This window comes from Somniosus microcephalus, chromosome 33 (genome assembly GCF_052327205.1).
Source record: "Somniosus microcephalus isolate GS21.2 chromosome 33, FLI_Smic_1.0, whole genome shotgun sequence".
NCBI lineage: Eukaryota > Metazoa > Chordata > Chondrichthyes > Squaliformes > Somniosidae > Somniosus > Somniosus microcephalus.
Genome location: NC_141019.1, coordinates 37344420 through 37367303, shown reverse-complemented (window position 1 = coordinate 37367303; position 22884 = coordinate 37344420). Strand labels below are relative to the sequence as shown.

The window sequence follows — 22884 nt, the reverse complement described above, 5'->3', positions numbered from 1 at the left end:
GAGAATAGCAGCTCCTGTGTATATTATAGAGAATAGCAGCCCCTCTGTATATTATAGAGAATTGCAACCCGTGTGTATATTATAGGGAATAGCAGCCGCTGTGTATATTACAGAGAATAGCAGCCCCTGTGTATATTATAGTGAATAGCAGCCTCTGTGTATATTATAGAGAATAGCAGCTCCTGTGTATATTATAGGGAATAGCAGCCCCTGTGTATATTATAGAGAATAGCAGCCCCTGTGTATATTATAGAGAATAGCAGCTCCTGTGTATATTATAGAGAATAGCAGCCCCTCTGTATATTATAGAGAATTGCAACCCGTGTGTATATTATAGGGAATAGCAGCCGCTGTGTATATTACAGAGAACAGCAGCCCCTGTGTATATTATAGTGAATAGCAGCCCCTGTGTATATTATAGAGAATAGCAGCCCCTGTGTATATTACCTGTGTATATTATAGAGAATAGCAGCCCCTGTGTATATTATAGAGAATAGCAGCCCCTGTGTATATTGTAGGGAATAGCAGCCCCTGTGTATATTATACGGAATAGCAGCTCCAGCGTATATTATGGAGAATAGCAGCCCCTGTGTATATTATAGAGAATAGCAGCGCCTGTGTATATTATAGAGAATAGCAGCCTCTGTGTATATTATGGAGAATAGCAGCCCCTGTGTATATTATAGAGAATAGCAGCGCCTGTGTATATTATAGAGAATAGCAGCCCGTGTATATTACAGAGAAGAGCAGCCACTGTGTAATTATAGAGAATAGCAGCCCCTGTGTATATTAGAGAGAATAGCAGCCCCTGTGTATATTATAGAGAATAGCAGCCCCTGTGTATATTATAGAGAATAGCAGCCCCTGTGTATATTATAGAGAAGAGCAGCCACTGTGTAATTATAGAGAATAGCAGCCCCTGTGTATATTAGAGAGAATAGCAGCCGCTGTGTATATTATAGAGAAGAGCAGCCCCTGTGTATATTATAGAGAATAGCAGCCACTGTGAATATTATAGAGAATAGCAGCCCCTGTGTATATTAGAGAATAGCAGCTCCTGTGTATATTATAGAGAATAGCAGCCCCTGTGTATATTATAGAGAATAGCAGGCCCTGTGTATATTATAGGCAATAGCAGCCCCTGTGTATATTATAGAGAATAGCAGCCCCTGTGTATATTAGAGAATAGCAGCCCCTGTGTATATTATAGAGAATAGCAGGCCCTGTGTATATTATAGGGAATAGCAGCCCCTGTGTATATTATAGAGAATAGCAGCCCCTGTGTATATTAGAGAATAGCCGCCCCTGTGTATATTATAGAGAATAGCAGCCCCTGTGTATATTATAGAGAATACCAGCCCCTGTGTATATTATAGGGAATAGCAGCTCCAGTGCATATTACAGGGAATAGCAGCCCCTGTGTATGTTATAGAGAATAGCAGCCCCTGTGTATATTATAGAGAATAGCAGCCCCTGTGTATATTATAGAGAATAGCAGCCCCTGTGTATGTTATAGAGAATAGCAGCCCCTGTGTATATTATAGAGAATAGCAGCCCCTGTGTATATTATAGAGAATAGCAGCCCGTGTGTATATTATAGAGAATAGCAGCCCCTGTGTATATTATAGAGAATAGCAGCCCCTGTGTATATTATAGAGAATAGCAGCCCCTGTGTATATTATAGAGAATAGCAGCCCCTGTGTATATCATAGAGAATAGCAGCCCCTGTGTATATTATAGAGAATAGCAGCCCCTGTGTATATTATAGAGAATAGCAGCCCCTGTGTATATTATAGAGAATAGCAGCCCCTGTGTATAATATAGAGAATAGCAGCCCCTGTGTATATTATAGAGAATAGCAGCCCCTGTGTATATTATAGAGAATAGCAGCCCGTGTGTATATTATAGGGAATAGCAGCCTCTGTGTATATTATAGAGAATAGCAGCCCCTGTGTATATTATAGAGAACAGCAGCCCGTGTGTATATTATAGAGAATAGCAGCCCCTGTGTATATTATAGAGAATAGCAGCCCCTGCGTATATTATAGAGAATAGCAGCCCCTGTGTATATTATAGAGAATAGCAGCCTCTGTGTATATTATAGAGAATAGCAGCTCCTGTGTATATTATAGGGAATAGCAGCCCCTGTCTATATTATAGAGAATAGCAGCCCCTGTGTATATTATAGAGAATAGCAGCCTCTGTGTATATTATAGAGAATAGCAGCTCCTGTGTATATTTTAGGGAATAGCAGCCCCTGTGTATATTATAGAGAATAGCAGCCCCTGTGTATATTATAGAGAATAGCAGCCCCAGTGTATATTATAGGGAATAGCAGCCCCTGTGTATATTATAGAGAATAGCAGCCTCTGTGTATATTATAGAGAATAGCAGCCCCTGTGTATATTATAGAGAATAGCAGCTCCTGTGTATATTATAGAGAATAGCAGCCCCTCTGTATATTATAGAGAATTGCAACCCGTGTGTATATTATAGGGAATAGCAGCCGCTGTGTATATTACAGAGAATAGCAGCCCCTGTGTATATTATAGTGAATAGCAGCCTCTGTGTATATTTTAGAGAATAGCACCTCCTGTGTATATTATAGGGAATAGCAGCCCCTGTCTATATTATAGAGAATAGCAGCCCCTGTGTATATTATAGAGAATAGCAGCCTCTGTGTATATTATAGAGAATAGCAGCTCCTCTGTATATATTAGGGAATAGCAGCCCCTGTGTATATTATAGAGAATAGCAGCCCCTGTGTATATTATAGAGAATAGCAGCCCCAGTGTATATTATAGGGAATAGCAGCCCCTGTGTATATTATAGAGAATAGCAGCCTCTGTGTATATTATAGAGAATAGCAGCCCCTGTGTATATTATAGAGAATAGCAGCTCCTGTGTATATTATAGAGAATAGCAGCCCCTCTGTATATTATAGAGAATTGCAACCCGTGTGGATATTATAGGGAATAGCAGCCGCTGTGTATATTACAGAGAATAGCAGCCCCTGTGTATATTATAGTGAATAGCAGCCCCTGTGTATATTATAGAGAATAGCAGCCCCTGTGTATATTACCTGTGTATATTATAGAGAATAGCAGCCCCTGTGTATATTATAGAGAATAGCAGCCCCTGTGTATATTGTAGGGAATAGCAGCCCCTGTGTATATTATACGGAATAGCAGCTCCAGTGTATATTATGGAGAATAGCAGCCCCTGTGTATATTATAGAGAATAGCAGCGCCTGTGTATATTATAGAGAATAGCAGGCTCTGTGTATATTATGGAGAATAGCAGCCCCTGTGTATATTATAGAGAATAGCAGCGCCTGTGTATATTATAGAGAATAGCAGCCCCTGTGTATATTATAGAGAAGAGCAGCCACTGTGTAATTATAGAGAATAGCAGCCCCTGTGTATATTAGAGAGAATAGCAGCCCCTGTGTATATTATAGAGAATAGCAGCCCCTGTGTATATTATAGAGAATAGCAGCCCCTGTGTATATTATAGAGAAGAGCAGCCACTGTGTAATTATAGAGAATAGCAGCCCCTGTGTATATTAGAGAGAATAGCAGCCCCTGTGTATATTATAGAGAATAGCAGGCCCTGTGTATATTATAGGCAATAGCAGCCCCTGTGTATATTATAGAGAATAGCAGCCCCTGTGTATATTAGAGAATAGCAGCCCCTGTGTATATTATAGAGAATAGCAGGCCCTGTGTATATTATAGGGAATAGCAGCCCCTGTGTATATTATAGAGAATAGCAGCCCCTGTGTATATTAGAGAATAGCCGCCCCTGTGTATATTATAGAGAATAGCAGCCCCTGTGTATATTATAGAGAATACCAGCCCCTGTGTATATTATAGGGAATAGCAGCTCCAGTGCATATTACAGGGAATAGCAGCCCCTGTGTATGTTATAGAGAATAGCAGCCCCTGTGTATATTATAGAGAATAGCAGCCCCTGTGTATATTATAGAGAATAGCAGCCCCTGTGTATATTATAGAGAATAGCAGCCCCTGTGTATATTATAGAGAATAGCAGCCCCTGTGTATATTATAGAGAATAGCAGCCCGTGTGTATATTATAGAGAATAGCAGCCCCTGTGTATATTATAGAGAATAGCAGCCCCTGTGTATATTATAGAGAATAGCAGCCCCTGTGTATATTATAGAGAATAGCAGCCCCTGTGTATATCATAGAGAATAGCAGCCCCTGTGTATATTATAGAGAATAGCAGCCCCTGTGTATATTATAGAGAATAGCAGCCCCTGTGTATATTATAGAGAATAGCAGCCCCTGTGTATAATATAGAGAATAGCAGCCCCTGTGTATATTATAGAGAATAGCAGCCCCTGTGTATATTATAGAGAATAGCAGCCCGTGTGTATATTATAGGGAATAGCAGCCTCTGTGTATATTATAGAGAATAGCAGCCCCTGTGTATATTATAGAGAATAACAGCCCCTGTGTATATTATAGAGAATAGCAGCCCCTGTGTATATTATAGAGAATAGCAGCCCCTGTGTATATTATAGAGAACAGCAGCCCCTGTGTATATTATAGAGAATAGCAGCCCCTGTGTCTATTATAGGGAATAGCAGCCTCTGTGTATATTATAGAGAATAGCAGCCCCTGTGTATATTATGGAGAATAGCAGCCGCTGTGTATATTATAGAGAATAGCAGCCCCTGTGTATATTATAGAGAATAGCAACCTCTGTGTATATTATAGAGGATAGCAGCTCCTGTGTATATTATAGAGAATAGCAGCCCCTGTGTATATTATAGAGAATAGCAGCCCCTGTGTATATTATAGAGAATAGCAGCCCCTGTGTATATTATAGGGAATAGCAGCCCCTGTGTATATTATAGAGAATAGCAGCCCCTGTGTATATTATAGAGAATAGCAGCCCCTGTGTATATTATAGAGAATAGCAGCCCCTGTGTATATTAGAGAATAGCAGCCCCTGTGTATATTATAGAGAATAGCAGGCCCTGTGTATATTATAGGGAATAGCAGCCCCTGTGTATATTATAGGGAATAGCAGCCCCTGTGTATATTAGAGAATAGCAGCCCCTGTGTATATTTTAGAGAATAGCAACCCCTGTGTATATTATAGGGAATAGCAGCCCCTGTGTATATTATAGAGAATAGCAGCCCCTGTGTATATTAGAGAATAGCAGCCCCTGTGTATATTATAGAGAATAGCAGCCCCTGTGTATATTATAGAGAATACCAGCCCCTGTGTATATTATACGGAATAGCAGCTCCAGTGTATATTATAGAGAATAGCAGCCCCTGTGTATATTATAGAGAATAGCAGCCCCTGTGTATATTATAGGCAATAGCAGCCCTTGTGTATATTATAGAGAATAGCAGCCCCTGTGTATATTATAGAGAATAGCAGCCCCTGTGTATATTATAGGGAATAGCAGCCTCTGTGTATATTATAGAGAATAGCAGCCCCTGTGTATATTATAGAGAATAGCAGCCCCTGTGTATATTATAGAGAATAGCAGCCCGTGTATATTATAGAGAATAGCAGCCCTGTGTATATTATAGAGAACAGCAGCCCGTGTGTATATTATAGAGAATAGCAGCCCCTGTGTATATTATAGAGAATAGCAGCCCCTGCGTATATTATAGAGAATAGCAGCCCCTGTGTATATTATAGAGAATAGCAGCCTCTGTGTATATTATAGAGAATAGCAGCTCCTGTGTATATTATAGGGAATAGCAGCCCCTGTCTATATTATAGAGAATAGCAGCCCCTGTGTATATTATAGAGAATAGCAGCCTGTGTGTATATTATGGAGAATAGCAGCTCCTGTGTATATTTTAGGGAATAGCAGCCCCTGTGTATATTATAGAGAATAGCAGCCCCTGTGTATATTATAGAGAATAGCAGCCCCAGTGTATATTATAGGGAATAGCAGCCCCTGTGTATATTATAGAGAATAGCAGCCTCTGTGTATATTATAGAGAATAGAAGCCCCTGTGTATATTATAGAGAATAGCAGCCTCTGTGTATATTATAGAGAATAGCAGCCCCTGTGTATATTATAGAGAATAGCAGCTCCTGTGTATATTATAGAGAATAGCAGCCCCTCTGTATATTATAGAGAATTGCAACCCGTGTGTATATTATAGGGAATAGCAGCCGCTGTGTATATTACAGAGAATAGCAGCCCCTGTGTATATTATAGTGAATAGCAGCCCCTGTGTATATTATAGAGAATAGCAGCCCCTGTGTATATTACCTGTGTATATTATAGAGAATAGCAGCCCGTGTATATTATAGAGAATAGCAGCCCCTGTGTATATTGTAGGGAATAGCAGCCCCTGTGTATATTATACGGAATAGCAGCTCCAGTGTATATTATAGAGAATAGCAGCCCCTGTGTATATTATAGAGAATAGCAGCCTCTGTGTATATTATGGAGAATAGCAGCCCCTGTGTATATTATAGAGAATAGCAGCGCCTGTGTATATTATAGAGAATAGCAGCCTCTGTGTATATTATGGAGAATAGCAGCCCCTGTGTATATTATAGAGAATAGCAGCGCCTGTGTATATTATAGAGAATAGCAGCCCCTGTGTATATTATAGAGAAGAGCAGCCACTGTGTAATTATAGAGAATAGCAGCCCCTGTGTATATTAGAGAGAATAGCAGCCCCTGTGTATATTATAGAGAATAGCAGCCCCTGTGTATATTATAGAGAATAGCAGCCCCTGTGTATATTATAGAGAAGAGCAGCCACTGTGTAATTATAGAGAATAGCAGCCCCTGTGTATATTAGAGAGAATAGCAGCCCCTGTGTATATTATAGAGAATAGCAGCCCCTGTGTATATTATAGAGAATAGCAGCCACTGTGAATATTATAGAGAATAGCAGCCCCTGTGTATATTAGAGAATAGCAGCTCCTGTGTATATTATAGAGAATAGCAGCCCCTGTGTATATTATAGAGAATAGCAGGCCCTGTGTATATTATAGGGAATAGCAGCCCCTGTGTATATTATAGAGAATAGCAGCCCCTGTGTATATTAGAGAATAGCCGCCCCTGTGTATATTATAGAGAATAGCAGCCCCTGTGTATATTATAGAGAATACCAGCCCCTGTGTATATTATAGGGAATAGCAGCTCCAGTGCATATTACAGGGAATAGCAGCCCCTGTGTATGTTATAGAGAATAGCAGCCCCTGTGTATATTATAGAGAATAGCAGCCCCTGTGTATATTATAGAGAATAGCAGCCCCTGTGTATGTTATAGAGAATAGCAGCCCCTGTGTATATTATAGAGAATAGCAGCCCCTGTGTATATTATAGAGAATAGCAGCCCGTGTGTATATTATAGAGAATAGCAGCCCCTGTGTATATTATAGAGAATAGCAGGCCCTGTGTATATTATAGAGAATAGCAGCCCCTGTGTATATTATAGAGAATAGCAGCCCCTGTGTATATCATAGAGAATAGCAGCCCCTGTGTATATTATAGAGAATAGCAGCCCCTGTGTATATTATAGAGAATAGCAGCCCCTGTGTATATTATAGAGAATAGCAGCCCCTGTGTATAATATAGAGAACAGCAGCCGCTGTGTATATTATAGAGAATAGCAGCCCCTGTGTATATTATAGAGAATAGCAACCTCTGTGTATATTATAGAGAATAGCAGCCCCTGTGTATATTATAGAGAATAGCAGCCCCTGTGTATATTATAGAGAATAGCAGCCCCTGTGTATATCATAGAGAATAGCAGCCCCTGTGTATATTATAGAGAATAGCAGCCCCTGTGTATATTATAGAGAATAGCAGCCCCTGTGTATATTATAGAGAATAGCAGCCCCTGTGTATAATATAGAGAATAGCAGCCCCTGTGTATATTATAGAGAATAGCAGCCCCTGTGTATATTATAGAGAATAGCAGCCCGTGTGTATATTATAGGGAATAGCAGCCTCTGTGTATATTATAGAGAATAGCAGCCCCTGTGTATATTATAGAGAACAGCAGCCCGTGTGTATATTATAGAGAATAGCAGCCCCTGTGTATATTATAGAGAATAGCAGCCCCTGCGTATATTATAGAGAATAGCAGCCCCTGTGTATATTATAGAGAATAGCAGCCTCTGTGTATATTATAGAGAATAGCAGCTCCTGTGTATATTATAGGGAATAGCAGCCCCTGTCTATATTATAGAGAATAGCAGCCCCTGTGTATATTATAGAGAATAGCAGCCTCTGTGTATATTATAGAGAATAGCAGCTCCTGTGTATATTTTAGGGAATAGCAGCCCCTGTGTATATTATAGAGAATAGCAGCCCCTGTGTATATTATAGAGAATAGCAGCCCCAGTGTATATTATAGGGAATAGCAGCCCCTGTGTATATTATAGAGAATAGCAGCCTCTGTGTATATTATAGAGAATAGCAGCGCCTGTGTATATTATAGAGAATAGCAGCTCCTGTGTATATTATAGAGAATAGCAGCCCCTCTGTATATTATAGAGAATTGCAACCCGTGTGTATATTATAGGGAATAGCAGCCGCTGTGTATATTACAGAGAATAGCAGCCCCTGTGTATATTATAGTGAATAGCAGCCTCTGTGTATATTATAGAGAATAGCAGCTCCTGTGTATATTATAGGGAATAGCAGCCCCTGTCTATATTATAGAGAATAGCAGCCCCTGTGTATATTATAGAGAATAGCAGCCTCTGTGTATATTATAGAGAATAGCAGCTCCTGTGTATATATTAGGGAATAGCAGCCCCTGTGTATATTATAGAGAATAGCAGCCCCTGTGTATATTATAGAGAATAGCAGCCCCAGTGTATATTATAGGGAATAGCAGCCCCTGTGTATATTATAGAGAATAGCAGCCTCTGTGTATATTATAGAGAATAGCAGCCCCTGTGTATATTATAGAGAATAGCAGCTCCTGTGTATATTATAGAGAATAGCAGCCCCTCTGTATATTATAGAGAATTGCAACCCGTGTGGATATTATAGGGAATAGCAGCCGCTGTGTATATTACAGAGAATAGCAGCCCCTGTGTATATTATAGTGAATAGCAGCCCCTGTGTATATTATAGAGAATAGCAGCCCCTGTGTATATTACCTGTGTATATTATAGAGAATAGCAGCCCCTGTGTATATTATAGAGAATAGCAGCCCCTGTGTATATTGTAGGGAATAGCAGCCCCTGTGTATATTATACGGAATAGCAGCTCCAGTGTATATTATGGAGAATAGCAGCCCCTGTGTATATTATAGAGAATAGCAGCGCCTGTGTATATTATAGAGAATAGCAGGCTCTGTGTATATTATGGAGAATAGCAGCCCCTGTGTATATTATAGAGAATAGCAGCGCCTGTGTATATTATAGAGAATAGCAGCCCCTGTGTATATTATAGAGAAGAGCAGCCACTGTGTAATTATAGAGAATAGCAGCCCCTGTGTATATTAGAGAGAATAGCAGCCCCTGTGTATATTATAGAGAATAGCAGCCCCTGTGTATATTATAGAGAATAGCAGCCCCTGTGTATATTATAGAGAAGAGCAGCCACTGTGTAATTATAGAGAATAGCAGCCCCTGTGTATATTAGAGAGAATAGCAGCCCCTGTGTATATTATAGAGAATAGCAGGCCCTGTGTATATTATAGGCAATAGCAGCCCCTGTGTATATTATAGAGAATAGCAGCCCCTGTGTATATTAGAGAATAGCAGCCCCTGTGTATATTATAGAGAATAGCAGGCCCTGTGTATATTATAGGGAATAGCAGCCCCTGTGTATATTATAGAGAATAGCAGCCCCTGTGTATATTAGAGAATAGCCGCCCCTGTGTATATTATAGAGAATAGCAGCCCCTGTGTATATTATAGAGAATACCAGCCCCTGTGTATATTATAGGGAATAGCAGCTCCAGTGCATATTACAGGGAATAGCAGCCCCTGTGTATGTTATAGAGAATAGCAGCCCCTGTGTATATTATAGAGAATAGCAGCCCCTGTGTATATTATAGAGAATAGCAGCCCCTGTGTATATTATAGAGAATAGCAGCCCCTGTGTATATTATAGAGAATAGCAGCCCCTGTGTATATTATAGAGAATAGCAGCCCGTGTGTATATTATAGAGAATAGCAGCCCCTGTGTATATTATAGAGAATAGCAGCCCCTGTGTATATTATAGAGAATAGCAGCCCCTGTGTATATTATAGAGAATAGCAGCCCCTGTGTATATCATAGAGAATAGCAGCCCCTGTGTATATTATAGAGAATAGCAGCCCCTGTGTATATTATAGAGAATAGCAGCCCCTGTGTATATTATAGAGAATAGCAGCCCCTGTGTATAATATAGAGAATAGCAGCCCCTGTGTATATTATAGAGAATAGCAGCCCCTGTGTATATTATAGAGAATAGCAGCCCGTGTGTATATTATAGGGAATAGCAGCCTCTGTGTATATTATAGAGAATAGCAGCCCCTGTGTATATTATAGAGAATAACAGCCCCTGTGTATATTATAGAGAATAGCAGCCCCTGTGTATATTATAGAGAATAGCAGCCCCTGTGTATATTATAGAGAACAGCAGCCCCTGTGTATATTATAGAGAATAGCAGCCCCTGTGTCTATTATAGGGAATAGCAGCCCCTGTGTATATTATAGAGAATAGCAGCCCCTGTGTATATTATGGAGAATAGCAGCCGCTGTGTATATTATAGAGAATAGCAGCCCCTGTGTATATTATAGAGAATAGCAACCTCTGTGTATATTATAGAGGATAGCAGCTCCTGTGTATATTATAGAGAATAGCAGCCCCTGTGTATATTATAGAGAATAGCAGCCCCTGTGTATATTATAGAGAATAGCAGCCCCTGTGTATATTATAGGGAATAGCAGCCCCTGTGTATATTATAGAGAATAGCAGCCCCTGTGTATATTATAGAGAATAGCAGCCCCTGTGTATATTATAGAGAATAGCAGCCCCTGTGTATATTAGAGAATAGCAGCCCCTGTGTATATTATAGAGAATAGCAGGCCCTGTGTATATTATAGGGAATAGCAGCCCCTGTGTATATTATAGGGAATAGCAGCCCCTGTGTATATTAGAGAATAGCAGCCCCTGTGTATATTTTAGAGAATAGCAACCCCTGTGTATATTATAGGGAATAGCAGCCCCTGTGTATATTATAGAGAATAGCAGCCCCTGTGTATATTAGAGAATAGCAGCCCCTGTGTATATTATAGAGAATAGCAGCCCCTGTGTATATTATAGAGAATACCAGCCCCTGTGTATATTATACGGAATAGCAGCTCCAGTGTATATTATAGAGAATAGCAGCCCCTGTGTATATTATAGAGAATAGCAGCCCCTGTGTATATTATAGGCAATAGCAGCCCTTGTGTATATTATAGAGAATAGCAGCCCCTGTGTATATTATAGAGAATAGCAGCCCCTGTGTATATTATAGAGAATAGCAGCCCCTGTGTATATTATAGGGAATAGCAGCCTCTGTGTATATTATAGAGAATAGCAGCCCCTGTGTATATTATAGAGAATAGCAGCCCCTGTGTATATTATAGAGAATAGCAGCCCGTGTATATTATAGAGAATAGCAGCCCCTGTGTATATTATAGAGAACAGCAGCCCGTGTGTATATTATAGAGAATAGCAGCCCCTGTGTATATTATAGAGAATAGCAGCCCCTGCGTATATTATAGAGAATAGCAGCCCCTGTGTATATTATAGAGAATAGCAGCCTCTGTGTATATTATAGAGAATAGCAGCTCCTGTGTATATTATAGGGAATAGCAGCCCCTGTCTATATTATAGAGAATAGCAGCCCCTGTGTATATTATAGAGAATAGCAGCCTCTGTGTATATTATGGAGAATAGCAGCTCCTGTGTATATTTTAGGGAATAGCAGCCCCTGTGTATATTATAGAGAATAGCAGCCCCTGTGTATATTATAGAGAATAGCAGCCCCAGTGTATATTATAGGGAATAGCAGCCCCTGTGTATATTATAGAGAATAGCAGCCTCTGTGTATATTATAGAGAATAGAAGCCCCTGTGTATATTATAGAGAATAGCAGCCTCTGTGTATATTATAGAGAATAGCAGCCCCTGTGTATATTATAGAGAATAGCAGCTCCTGTGTATATTATAGAGAATAGCAGCCCCTCTGTATATTATAGAGAATTGCAACCCGTGTGTATATTATAGGGAATAGCAGCCGCTGTGTATATTACAGAGAATAGCAGCCCCTGTGTATATTATAGTGAATAGCAGCCCCTGTGTATATTATAGAGAATAGCAGCCCCTGTGTATATTACCTGTGTATATTATAGAGAATAGCAGCCCGTGTATATTATAGAGAATAGCAGCCCCTGTGTATATTGTAGGGAATAGCAGCCCCTGTGTATATTATACGGAATAGCAGCTCCAGTGTATATTATAGAGAATAGCAGCCCCTGTGTATATTATAGAGAATAGCAGCCTCTGTGTATATTATGGAGAATAGCAGCCCCTGTGTATATTATAGAGAATAGCAGCGCCTGTGTATATTATAGAGAATAGCAGCCTCTGTGTATATTATGGAGAATAGCAGCCCCTGTGTATATTATAGAGAATAGCAGCGCCTGTGTATATTATAGAGAATAGCAGCCCCTGTGTATATTATAGAGAAGAGCAGCCACTGTGTAATTATAGAGAATAGCAGCCCCTGTGTATATTAGAGAGAATAGCAGCCCCTGTGTATATTATAGAGAATAGCAGCCCCTGTGTATATTATAGAGAATAGCAGCCCCTGTGTATATTATAGAGAAGAGCAGCCACTGTGTAATTATAGAGAATAGCAGCCCCTGTGTATTAGAGAGAATAGCAGCCCCTGTGTATATTATAGAGAATAGCAGCCCCTGTGTATATTATAGAGAATAGCAGCCACTGTGAATATTATAGAGAATAGCAGCCCCTGTGTATATTAGAGAATAGCAGCTCCTGTGTATATTATAGAGAATAGCAGCCCCTGTGTGTATTATAGAGAATAGCAGGCCCTGTGTATATTATAGGGAATAGCAGCCCCTGTGTATATTATAGAGAATAGCAGCCCCTGTGTATATTAGAGAATAGCCGCCCCTGTGTATATTATAGAGAATAGCAGCCCCTGTGTATATTATAGAGAATACCAGCCCCTGTGTATATTATAGGGAATAGCAGCTCCAGTGCATATTACAGGGAATAGCAGCCCCTGTGTATGTTATAGAGAATAGCAGCCCCTGTGTATATTATAGAGAATAGCAGCCCCTGTGTATATTATAGAGAATAGCAGCCCCTGTGTATGTTATAGAGAATAGCAGCCCCTGTGTATATTATAGAAAATAGCAGCCCCTGTGTATATTATAGAGAATAGCAGCCCGTGTGTATATTATAGAGAATAGCAGCCCCTGTGTATATTATAGAGAATAGCAGCCCCTGTGTATATTATAGAGAATAGCAGCCCCTGTGTATATTATAGAGAATAGCAGCCCCTGTGTATATCATAGAGAATAGCAGCCCCTGTGTATATTATAGAGAATAGCAGCCCCTGTGTATATTATAGAGAATAGCAGCCCCTGTGTATATTATAGAGAATAGCAGCCCCTGTGTATAATATAGAGAATAGCAGCCCCTGTGTATATTATAGAGAATAGCAGCCCCTGTGTATATTATAGAGAATAGCAGCCCCTGTGTATATTATAGAGAATAGCAGCCCGTGTGTATATTATAGGGAATAGCAGCCTCTGTGTATATTATAGAGAATAGCAGCCCCTGTGTATATTATAGAGAATAACAGCCCCTGTGTATATTATAGAGAATAGCAGGCCCTGTGTATATTATAGAGAATAGCAGCCCCTGTGTATATTATAGAGAATAGCAGCCCCTGTGTATATCATAGAGAATAGCAGCCCCTGTGTATATTATAGAGAATAGCAGCCCCTGTGTATATTATAGAGAATAGCAGCCCCTGTGTATATTATAGAGAATAGCAGCCCCTGTGTATAATATAGAGAATAGCAGCCCCTGTGTATATTATGGAGAATAGCAGCCGCTGTGTATATTATAGAGAATAGCAGCCCCTGTGTATATTATAGAGAATAGCAACCTCTGTGTATATTATAGAGGATAGCAGCTCCTGTGTATATTTTAGGGAATCGCAGCCCCTGTGTATATTATAGAGAATAGCAGCCCCTGTGTATATTATAGAGAATAGCAGCTCCTGTGTATATTATAGAGAATAGCAGCCCCCCTGTATATTATAGAGAATTGCAGCCCCTGTGTATATTATAGGGAATAGCAGCCGCCGTGTATATTGCAGAGTATAGCAGCCCCTGTGTATATTACAGTGAATAGCAGCCCCTGTGTATATTATAGGGAATAGCAGCCCCTGTGTATATTATAGAGAATAGCAGCCCCTGTGTATATTATAGAGAATAGCAGCCCCTGTGTACATTATAGAGAATAGCAGCTCCTGTGTATATTATAGAGAATAGCAGCTCCTGTGTATATTATAGGGAATAGCAGCCCCTGTGTATATTATAGAGAATAGCAGCCCCTGCGTATATTATAGAGAATAGCAGCCCCTGTGTATATTATAGAGATTAGCAGCCTCTGTGTATATTATAGAGAATAGCAGCCCCTGTGTATATTTTAGAGAACAGCAGCCCCGGTGTATATTATAGGGAATAGCAGCCCCTGTGTATATTATAGAGAATAGCAGCCCCTGTGTATATTATAGGGAATAGCAGCCCCTGTGTATATTATAGAGAATAGCAGCCCCTATGTATATTAGAGAATAGCAGCTCCTGTGAATATTATAGAGAATAGCTGCCCCTGTGTATATTATAGAGAATAGCAGCCCCTGTGTATATTATAGAGAATAGCAGCCTCTGTGTATATTATAGAGAATAGCAGCCCCTGTGTATATTATAGAGAATAGCAGCCCCCGTGTATATTATAGAGAATAGCAGCCCCTGTGTATATTATAGAGAATAGCAGCCCCTGTGTATATTATAGAGAATAGCAGCCCCTGTGTATATTATAGGGAATAGCAGCCCCTGTGTATATTACAGAGAATAGCAGCCCCTGTGTATATTATAGAGAATACCAGCCCCTGTGTATATTGTAGGGAATAGCAGCTCCAGTGTATATTATAGAGAATAGCAGCCCCTGTGTATATTATACAGAATAGCAGCCACTGTGTATATTATAGGGAATAGCAGCCACTGTGTATTTTATAGGGAATAGCAGCCCCGGTGTATATTATAGAGAAAAGCAGCCCCTGTGTATATTATAGGGAATAGCAGCCCCTGTGTATATTATAGGGAATAGCAGCCCCTGTGCATATTATAGAGAATAGCAGCCCCTGTGTATATTATAGAGAATAGCAGTCTCTGTGTATATTATAGAGAATAGCAGCCACTGTGTATATTATAGAGAATAGCAGCCCCTGTGTATATTATAGGGAATAGCAGCCCCTGTGTATATTATAGGGAATAGCAGCCCCTGCGTATATTATAGAGAATAGCAGCCCCTGTGTATATTATAGAGAATAGCAGCCTCTGTGTATATTATAGAGAATAGCAGCCCCAGTGTATATTATAGAGAATAGCAGCCACTGTGTAATTATAGAGAATAGCAGCCTCTGTGTTTATTATAGAGATTAGCAGCCTCTGTGTATATTATAGAGAATAGCAGCCCCTGTGTATATTTTAGAGAATAGCAGCCCCTGTGTATATTATAGGGAATAGCAGCCCCTGTGTCTATTATAGAGAATAGCAGCCCCTGTGTATATTATAGGGAATAGCAGCCCCTGTGTATATTATAGAGAATAGCAGCCCCTGTGTATATTATAGAGAATAGCAGCCCCTGTGTATATTAGAGAATAGCAGCTCCTGTGAATATTATAGAGAATAGCAGCCCCTGTGTATATTATAGAGAATAGCAGCCCCTGTGTATATTATAGAGAATAGCAGCCCCTGTGTATATTATAGAGAATAGCAGCCCCTGTGTATATTATAGAGAATAGCAGGCCCTGTGTATATTATAGAGAATAGCAGCCCCTGTGTATATTAGAGAATAGCAGCCCCCGTGTATATTATAGAGAATAGCAGCCCCTGTGTATATTATAGAGAATAGCAGCCCCTGTGTATATTATAGAGAATAGCAGCCCCTGTGTATATTATAGGGAATAGCAGCCCCTGTGCATATTACAGAGAATAGCAGCCCCTGTGTATATTATAGAGAATACCAGCCCCTGTGTATATTGTAGGGAATAGCAGCTCCAGTGTATATTATAGAGAATAGCAGCCCCTGTGTATATTATAGAGAATAGCAGCCACTGTGTATATTATAGGGAATAGCAGCCACTGTGTATTTTATAGGGAATAGCAGCCCCGGTGTATATTATAGAGAATAGCAGCCCCTGTGTATATTATAGAGAATAGCAGCCCCTGTGTATATTATAGAGAATAGCAGCCCCTGTGTATATTATAGGGAATAGCAGCCCCTGTGTATATTATAGAGAATAGCAGCCCCTGTGTATATTATAGGGAATAGCAGCCCCTGTGTATATTATAGGGAATAGCAGCCTCTGTGTATATTATAAAGAATAGCAGTCACTGTGTATATTATAGAGAATAGCAGCCCCTGTGTATATTATAGAGAATAGCAGCCCCTGTGTATATTATAGAGAATAGCAGCCTCTGTGTATATTATAGAGAATAGCAGCTCCTGTGTATATTATAGGGAATAGCAGCCCCTGTGTATATTATAGAGAATAGCAGCTCCTGTGTATATTATAGGGAATAGCAGCTCCTGTGTATATTATAGAGAATAGCAGCCCCTCTGTATATTATAGAGAATTGCAGCCCCTGTGTATATTATAGGGAATAGCAGCCCCTGTGTATATTATAGAGAAAGCAGCCCCTGTGTATATTATAGAGAATAGCAGCCCCTGTGTATATGATAGAGAATAGCAGCCCCTGTGTATATTATAGAGTAGCAGCCCCTGTGTATATTATAGGGAATAGCAGCCCCTGTGTATATTATAGAGAATAGCAGCCCCTGTGTATATTATAGAGAATAGCAGCCCCTGTGTATATTATAGAGAATAGCAGCCCCTGTGTATATTATAGAGAATAGCAGCCCCTGTGTATATTATAGAGAATAGCAGCCCCTGTGTATATTATAGAGAATAGCAGCCCGTGTATATTATAGAGAATAGCAGCCCCTGTGTATATTATAGAGAATAGCAGCCCCTGTGTATATTATAGAGAATAGCAACCCCTGTGTATATTATAGAGAATAGCAGCCCCTGTGTATATTATAGAGAATAGCAACCCCTGTGTATATTATAGAGAATAGCAGCCCCTGTGTATATTATAGAGAATAGCAGCCCCTGTGTATATTATAGAGAATAGCAACCCCTGTGTATATTATAGAGAATAGCAACCCCTGTGTATATTGTAGAGAATAGCAGCCCCTGTGTATATTGTAGAGGATAGCAGCCCCTGTGTATATTATAGAGAATAGCAACCCCTGTGTATATTATAGAGAATAGCAACCCCTGTGTATATTATAGAGAATAGCAACCCCTGTGTATATTGTAGAGAATAGCAGCCCCTGTGTATATTATAGAGAATAGCAGGCTCTGTGTAAACTGAACGTCACACTAATCTTGAGCTGAAATCTTGTGCTTTTGTCGTTTATTTCAGTGAAATGCGTTGTGCGATATAGCTTGACATCGATCGATCGGGCAGACATATCATTAGGTACCCTGAATGTCCGAGCGGAGCTGGCAGGATTGAATCTGAACGCACTCTTCACGTGAGGTGCAGGGTCGGAACACAGTGTCCCTTCCTCTCAGTCGCGTGGATTCCGTTGTTAGTCAGTCTGATAATTGCACATCACCCGGTTCACTTCCCTATCTTGCACTATCAGCTGCTTTGAGCAGTGCCGTTCGCCCTTTCCCGTTCTGTGTGATATCACTGCTTGCGATGATGAAACATCTTCCTGTGGAAGGGTGATTGATGGGGCTACAAACATTGTGAAAAAAAATCTATCTGTCTGTCTATCTATCTATCTATGGGGCCATGACAGTGTGGTGCACCCTCAGTACTGCACCTCCGACAGTGCGGCTCTCCCTCAGTACTGACCCTCCGACAGTGCTGCGCTCCCTCAGTACTGCCCCTCCGAAAGTGCGACGCTCCCTCAGTACCGCTCCTCCGACAGTACTGCCCCTCCGACAGTGCGGCGCTCCCTCAGTACTGCCCCTCCGACAGTGCGGCGCTCCCTCAGTACTGACCCTCCGACAGTACTGCGCTCCCTCAGTAATGCCCCTCCGACAGTGCGGCGCTCCCTCAGTACTGCCCCTCCGACAGTGCGGCGCTCCCTCAGCACTGCACTGGATGTCAGCATAGATTTATTTGCAGAGATCTCGGAGGGTTCTGTGGGTCTGGAGGAGGTTACGCAGATAGAAAGGGTTTTGGAGCTGGAGGAGTTTACGGAGCTAGGGAGGATGTTGGGGCTGGAGGAGGTTACAGAGTTGGGAGGATTGTAGGGGCTGGAGGAGGTTACAGAGATAGGGAGAGTTGTAGTGGCTGGAGGAGGTTACAGAGATAGGGAGAGTTGTAGGGGCTGGAGGAGGTTGCAGAGATAGGGAGGTTTGTAGGGGCTGGAGGAGGTTACAGAGATAGGGAGAGCTGTAGTGGCTGGAGGAGGTTACAGAGATAGGGAGAGTTGTAGGGGCTGGAGGAGGTTACAGAGATAGGGAGAGTTGTAGAGGGTTGGAGGACGTTACAGAGATAGGGAGGGTTGTAGGGGCTGGAGGAGGTTACAGAGGTAGGGAGTGTTGTAGGGGCTGGAGGAGGTTACAGAGATAGGGAGGGTTGTGGGGGCTGGAGGAGGTTGCAGAGATAGGCAGGGTTGTAGGGAGCTGGAGGAGGTTACAGAGATAGGGAGGGTTGTAGGGGGCTGGAGGAGGTTACAGAGATAGGGAGGGGTATAGGGGCTGGAGGAGGTTACAGAGATAGGGAGGGTTGTAGGGGCTGGAGGAGGTTACAGAGATAGGGAGGGTTGTAGGGGCTGGAGGAGGTTGCAGAGACAGGGAGGGTTGTAGGGGGCTGGAGGAGGTTACAGAGATAGGGAGGGTTGTAGGGGGCTGGAGGAGGTTACAGAGATGGGGAGGGTTGTAGGGGGCTGGAGGAGGTTACAGAGATAGGGAGGGTTGTAGGGGCTGGAGGAGGTTACAGAGATGGGGAGGGTTGTAGGGGGCTGGAGGAGGTTACAGAGATAGGGAGGGTTGTAGGAGGCTGGAGGAGGTTACAGAGATAGGGAGGGTTGTAGGGGGCTGGAGGAGGTTACAGAGATAGGGAGGGTTGTAGTGGGCTGGAGGAGGTTACAGAGATAGGGAGGGTTGTAGGGGGCTGGAGGAGGTTACAGAGATAGGGAGGTTTGTAGGGGCTGGAGGAGGTTACAGAGATAGGCAGGGGTAGCGAGAAGGCCGCGGAGGGATTTGAGCCGGAGGATGAGAATTTCAAAATCGAGGCGTTGCCGGACCGGGATCCAGTGTAGGTCAGCGAGCACAACGGGGGGGTAGATGGGTGAACGGGACATGAGTGCGAGTTAAGATTCGGGGGCAGCAGAGATTTGGGTGAACTGAGGAGAGAAATAAAAGTGTGGGTGGGGGGCGGCGGGGGCGGGGGAAGAGTTAATGTTGCAAATAGTTGGTAAATGGAGAAGCTATGTATAAGTTTCAGTAAATGACAATCGGAGAGGGGCGGGTGCAGACAGGAACCAAGTGCGCTGGAAAACGGAAGAGACTAGAGGGTTGAAATAGCTAACGATTTGGTAAGAGGTAACAGAAGAGAGAGAGACAGAGAGAGACAGTCACCTTGCGTTGACTTCTGACAAAGGTTCGGTCAGTCAATGCGCCTTTGCCCTTGGCCAAGTCTCGCCCGGACACCCACTTCTTGCTCTGGTGAAGACCCCTGCGGTTCGTCTCGTCCTTCGCCTTGTCAACTTGGGAGCCTCCTCCTCCTCCTCAAGGCGTCACGCCGAGCGGCAAGAGATGGAGGCCAACGGGACCCTGGCCAACATGACATGCGACCCGTCGGTGGCCGAGTACCGCTACTTCGGGGCCTTGCTGGGGACGGCGGTGTGCGCGGTGGGGACGGCGGGCAACGTCATGACTGTGCTGGCCTTCGCCCACGAGAAGAAACTGAGGACCAAGTTCAACCTCCTCATCCTCAACCTGACTTTGGCCGACCTGTTGTACTGCGCCTTCCTGCAACCCATCACCGTGGACACGTACGTCCACCTGAGGTGGAGGCAAGGCGACACCATGTGCCGGCTCTTTGGGCTCCTGCTGTTCGTGGCCAACTCGGTCTCCATCTTCAACCTGGCCATCATCGCCCTCAGTCGCTACGTGTTGATCTCGGACCCCCTGAGATTCGACAGGGTCTACTCCAGGTACACCATGCCCTTCTTCCTCGCAGGTCCTTGGCTGGTGGCCTTGGCTCTCTTCGCTCCTCTTTGGGATGTCTACGAGTTCCTGGGCAACGTCTGCACCTGCAGTTTCAACCGCACCAGAGGGAGGCCCTACACCACCATCCTCATGTTGCTCCTGTTTGGGGTGGGGCTGGGCTCAATTGGCGTCTTCTACCTCCTCATCCACAAGAAGATCAAGGCGGCGCAGCGGGCGCTGGACGGGCACAAGCCGGCCAAGCCACGGGTCTTCACCGTCGCCGGCGAGATGTCCTCCAATTCTTCCTACTCGCGCACGACCCAGGAGACCGAAGGGGTGAAGGGCGGGAGAAGCGGGGCGGGCGGAGGCCGGCGGGAGGGCGCGAGCGGCGCCCACTCCGAGTTCGCCAGGGTCACCAGGATGTGCCTGGCCATGTTCGGGGTCTTTGTGGCCTGCTACCTGCCCTTCTGCTTGCTGAACGTGGCCGACGGGAGGGCCAGGGCCCCGGCGCTGGTCCACATGGTGGCCGCCAACCTCACCTGGCTGAACAGCTGCATCAACCCGGTCCTCTATGCCGTCATGAACCGTCACTTCGCCGAGGCTTACGGGGGGCTGCTCAGGACGCTGGCCAATCCCTTCCACCGCTCGCACTGCCTCGGAGGCCACAGCGGATAGAGAACGGCGCAAAACCTCTTAACGATACAGCGCGGGAGGAGGCCATTTGGCCCATCATGCCTGTGCCGGCTCTTTGAACGAGCTCTCCAATTAGTCCCCACTCCTCCCTCTGCTCTTTCCCCCATAGCCCTGTGAATTTTTCCCCTTCAAGTATTTATCCAATTCCCCTTTTGAAAGTTACTATTGAATCTGCTCCCACCGCCCTTTCAGGCAGCGCGTTCCAGATCACAACAACTCGCTGCGTAAAAAACATTTCTCCTCATCTCCCCCCTCTGGTTCTTTTGCCGATTATCTTCAATCTGTGTCCTCTGGTTCCCGACCCTCCTGCCACTGGAAGGCAGTTTCTCCCTCTCCGCTCGTATCGAAACCCCTCGCAATTTTGAACGCCTCTATTAATTCTCCTCTTAACCATCTCTGCTCGCAAGTAGAACAACCCCAGCATCTCCAGTCTCTCCACCTCACTGAAGTCCTTCATCCCCTGGTACCATTCTGGTCAATCTCCCCCTTAACCTTCTCTGCTCTAAGGAGAACAACCCCAGCTTCTCCAGTCTCTCCACGTCACTGAAGTCCCTCATCCCCTGGTATCATTCTGGTCAATCTCCCCCTTAACCTTCTCTGCTCTAAGGAGAACAACCCCAGCTTCTCCACAGCCAAGCTTCGATCATAATATTTTATGATCCGGACTCAATATCGAGTTCAACAATTTCAGATCATAAACTCGGCCCCTGTTATATTTTTATATATTTATTATCCACACCTTTGGTTTGTGCCTTTTCCCTTTCTCTCTCCCACATGGCAGCTGTCTCTCACTCTGCCAGCGTATTTCACACTTCATCCAGAGCCATTGTTTGTTTCTTTACCTGTCCTATTACCATCTCGTCTCGCCTTGAATATCTCTTAATGTCTCTTCACCTCTCACAGACCTTCCCCTTTTGTTCTTTCATCCCCTCCCCCATTTCCCAGCCCCCCCAAACTTGCCTTTTAATCCGTTTCATTTCCTGCTTTTTTTCCTCAGTTCTGACGAAGGGTTTCGACCAGAAACGTCGGCTCCGTTTCTCTCTCCGCGGATGTTGCCCTGGCCTGCTGAGTTTTTCCAGCGTTTTCTGTTGCTATTTCGGATTTCCAGCATCCCGCAATATTTTGCTATCGCAATAACATTTTGTAGGTTTGGTTTTCTCACCAATGAAGGATGTCCTTGAACCTTAAAGTCAGCTCGCGGGGAAAGCTAAAATGTGCAATTTTGCGCCAAATTGTTTAGTCTTGTGTTCTAACGGGAGCAAGAAATAAAATTCTAGCTTTATATTCTGAAATGGGAGCTTAAAAAAAAAGATAAACCTTAAAGTTTCTTCATCGCCAGTTTGTTAGATGCTCAATTTCTTGCACGGGTATAATTCAAGTTAAACCATATTAAACAATGGAGTTAGTCACACCATCAGATGAAACTGGAGCTATTCAGATGCTGAGGGTTATCCATTTTTGGGTGATTGGGTGGGTTGGGGAAGGGACAATGCTATTTTGGACTGGTTGAGTTTAACATTTGATGCCGCTTTTAATGTTTCTTCTTAGGCCGTCCCTCGGAACCGAGGATGACTTGCGTCTCAGATGACTGATGAGTCCAATGCGGGACCTGCAGTCTCTATCACAGGTGGGGCAGACGGTGGTTGAAGGGGCGGGTGGGTGGGCGTGCGC

General features: G+C 43.1%; 1 protein-coding gene across 1 annotated transcript; it reads left to right on the top strand.

Moving 5' to 3' along the window:
• The first annotated feature begins 19774 nt into the window (after window positions 1–19774).
• Window positions 19775–22678, top strand: LOC147097180 (G protein-coupled receptor 84-like). The gene has a single exon (XM_085972562.1). It carries the CDS (start codon window positions 20125–20127, stop codon window positions 21193–21195), a length of 1071 nt encoding a protein of 356 aa, XP_085828688.1. The 5' UTR covers window positions 19775–20124; the 3' UTR covers window positions 21196–22678.
• The last annotated feature ends 206 nt before the right edge of the window (window positions 22679–22884 follow it).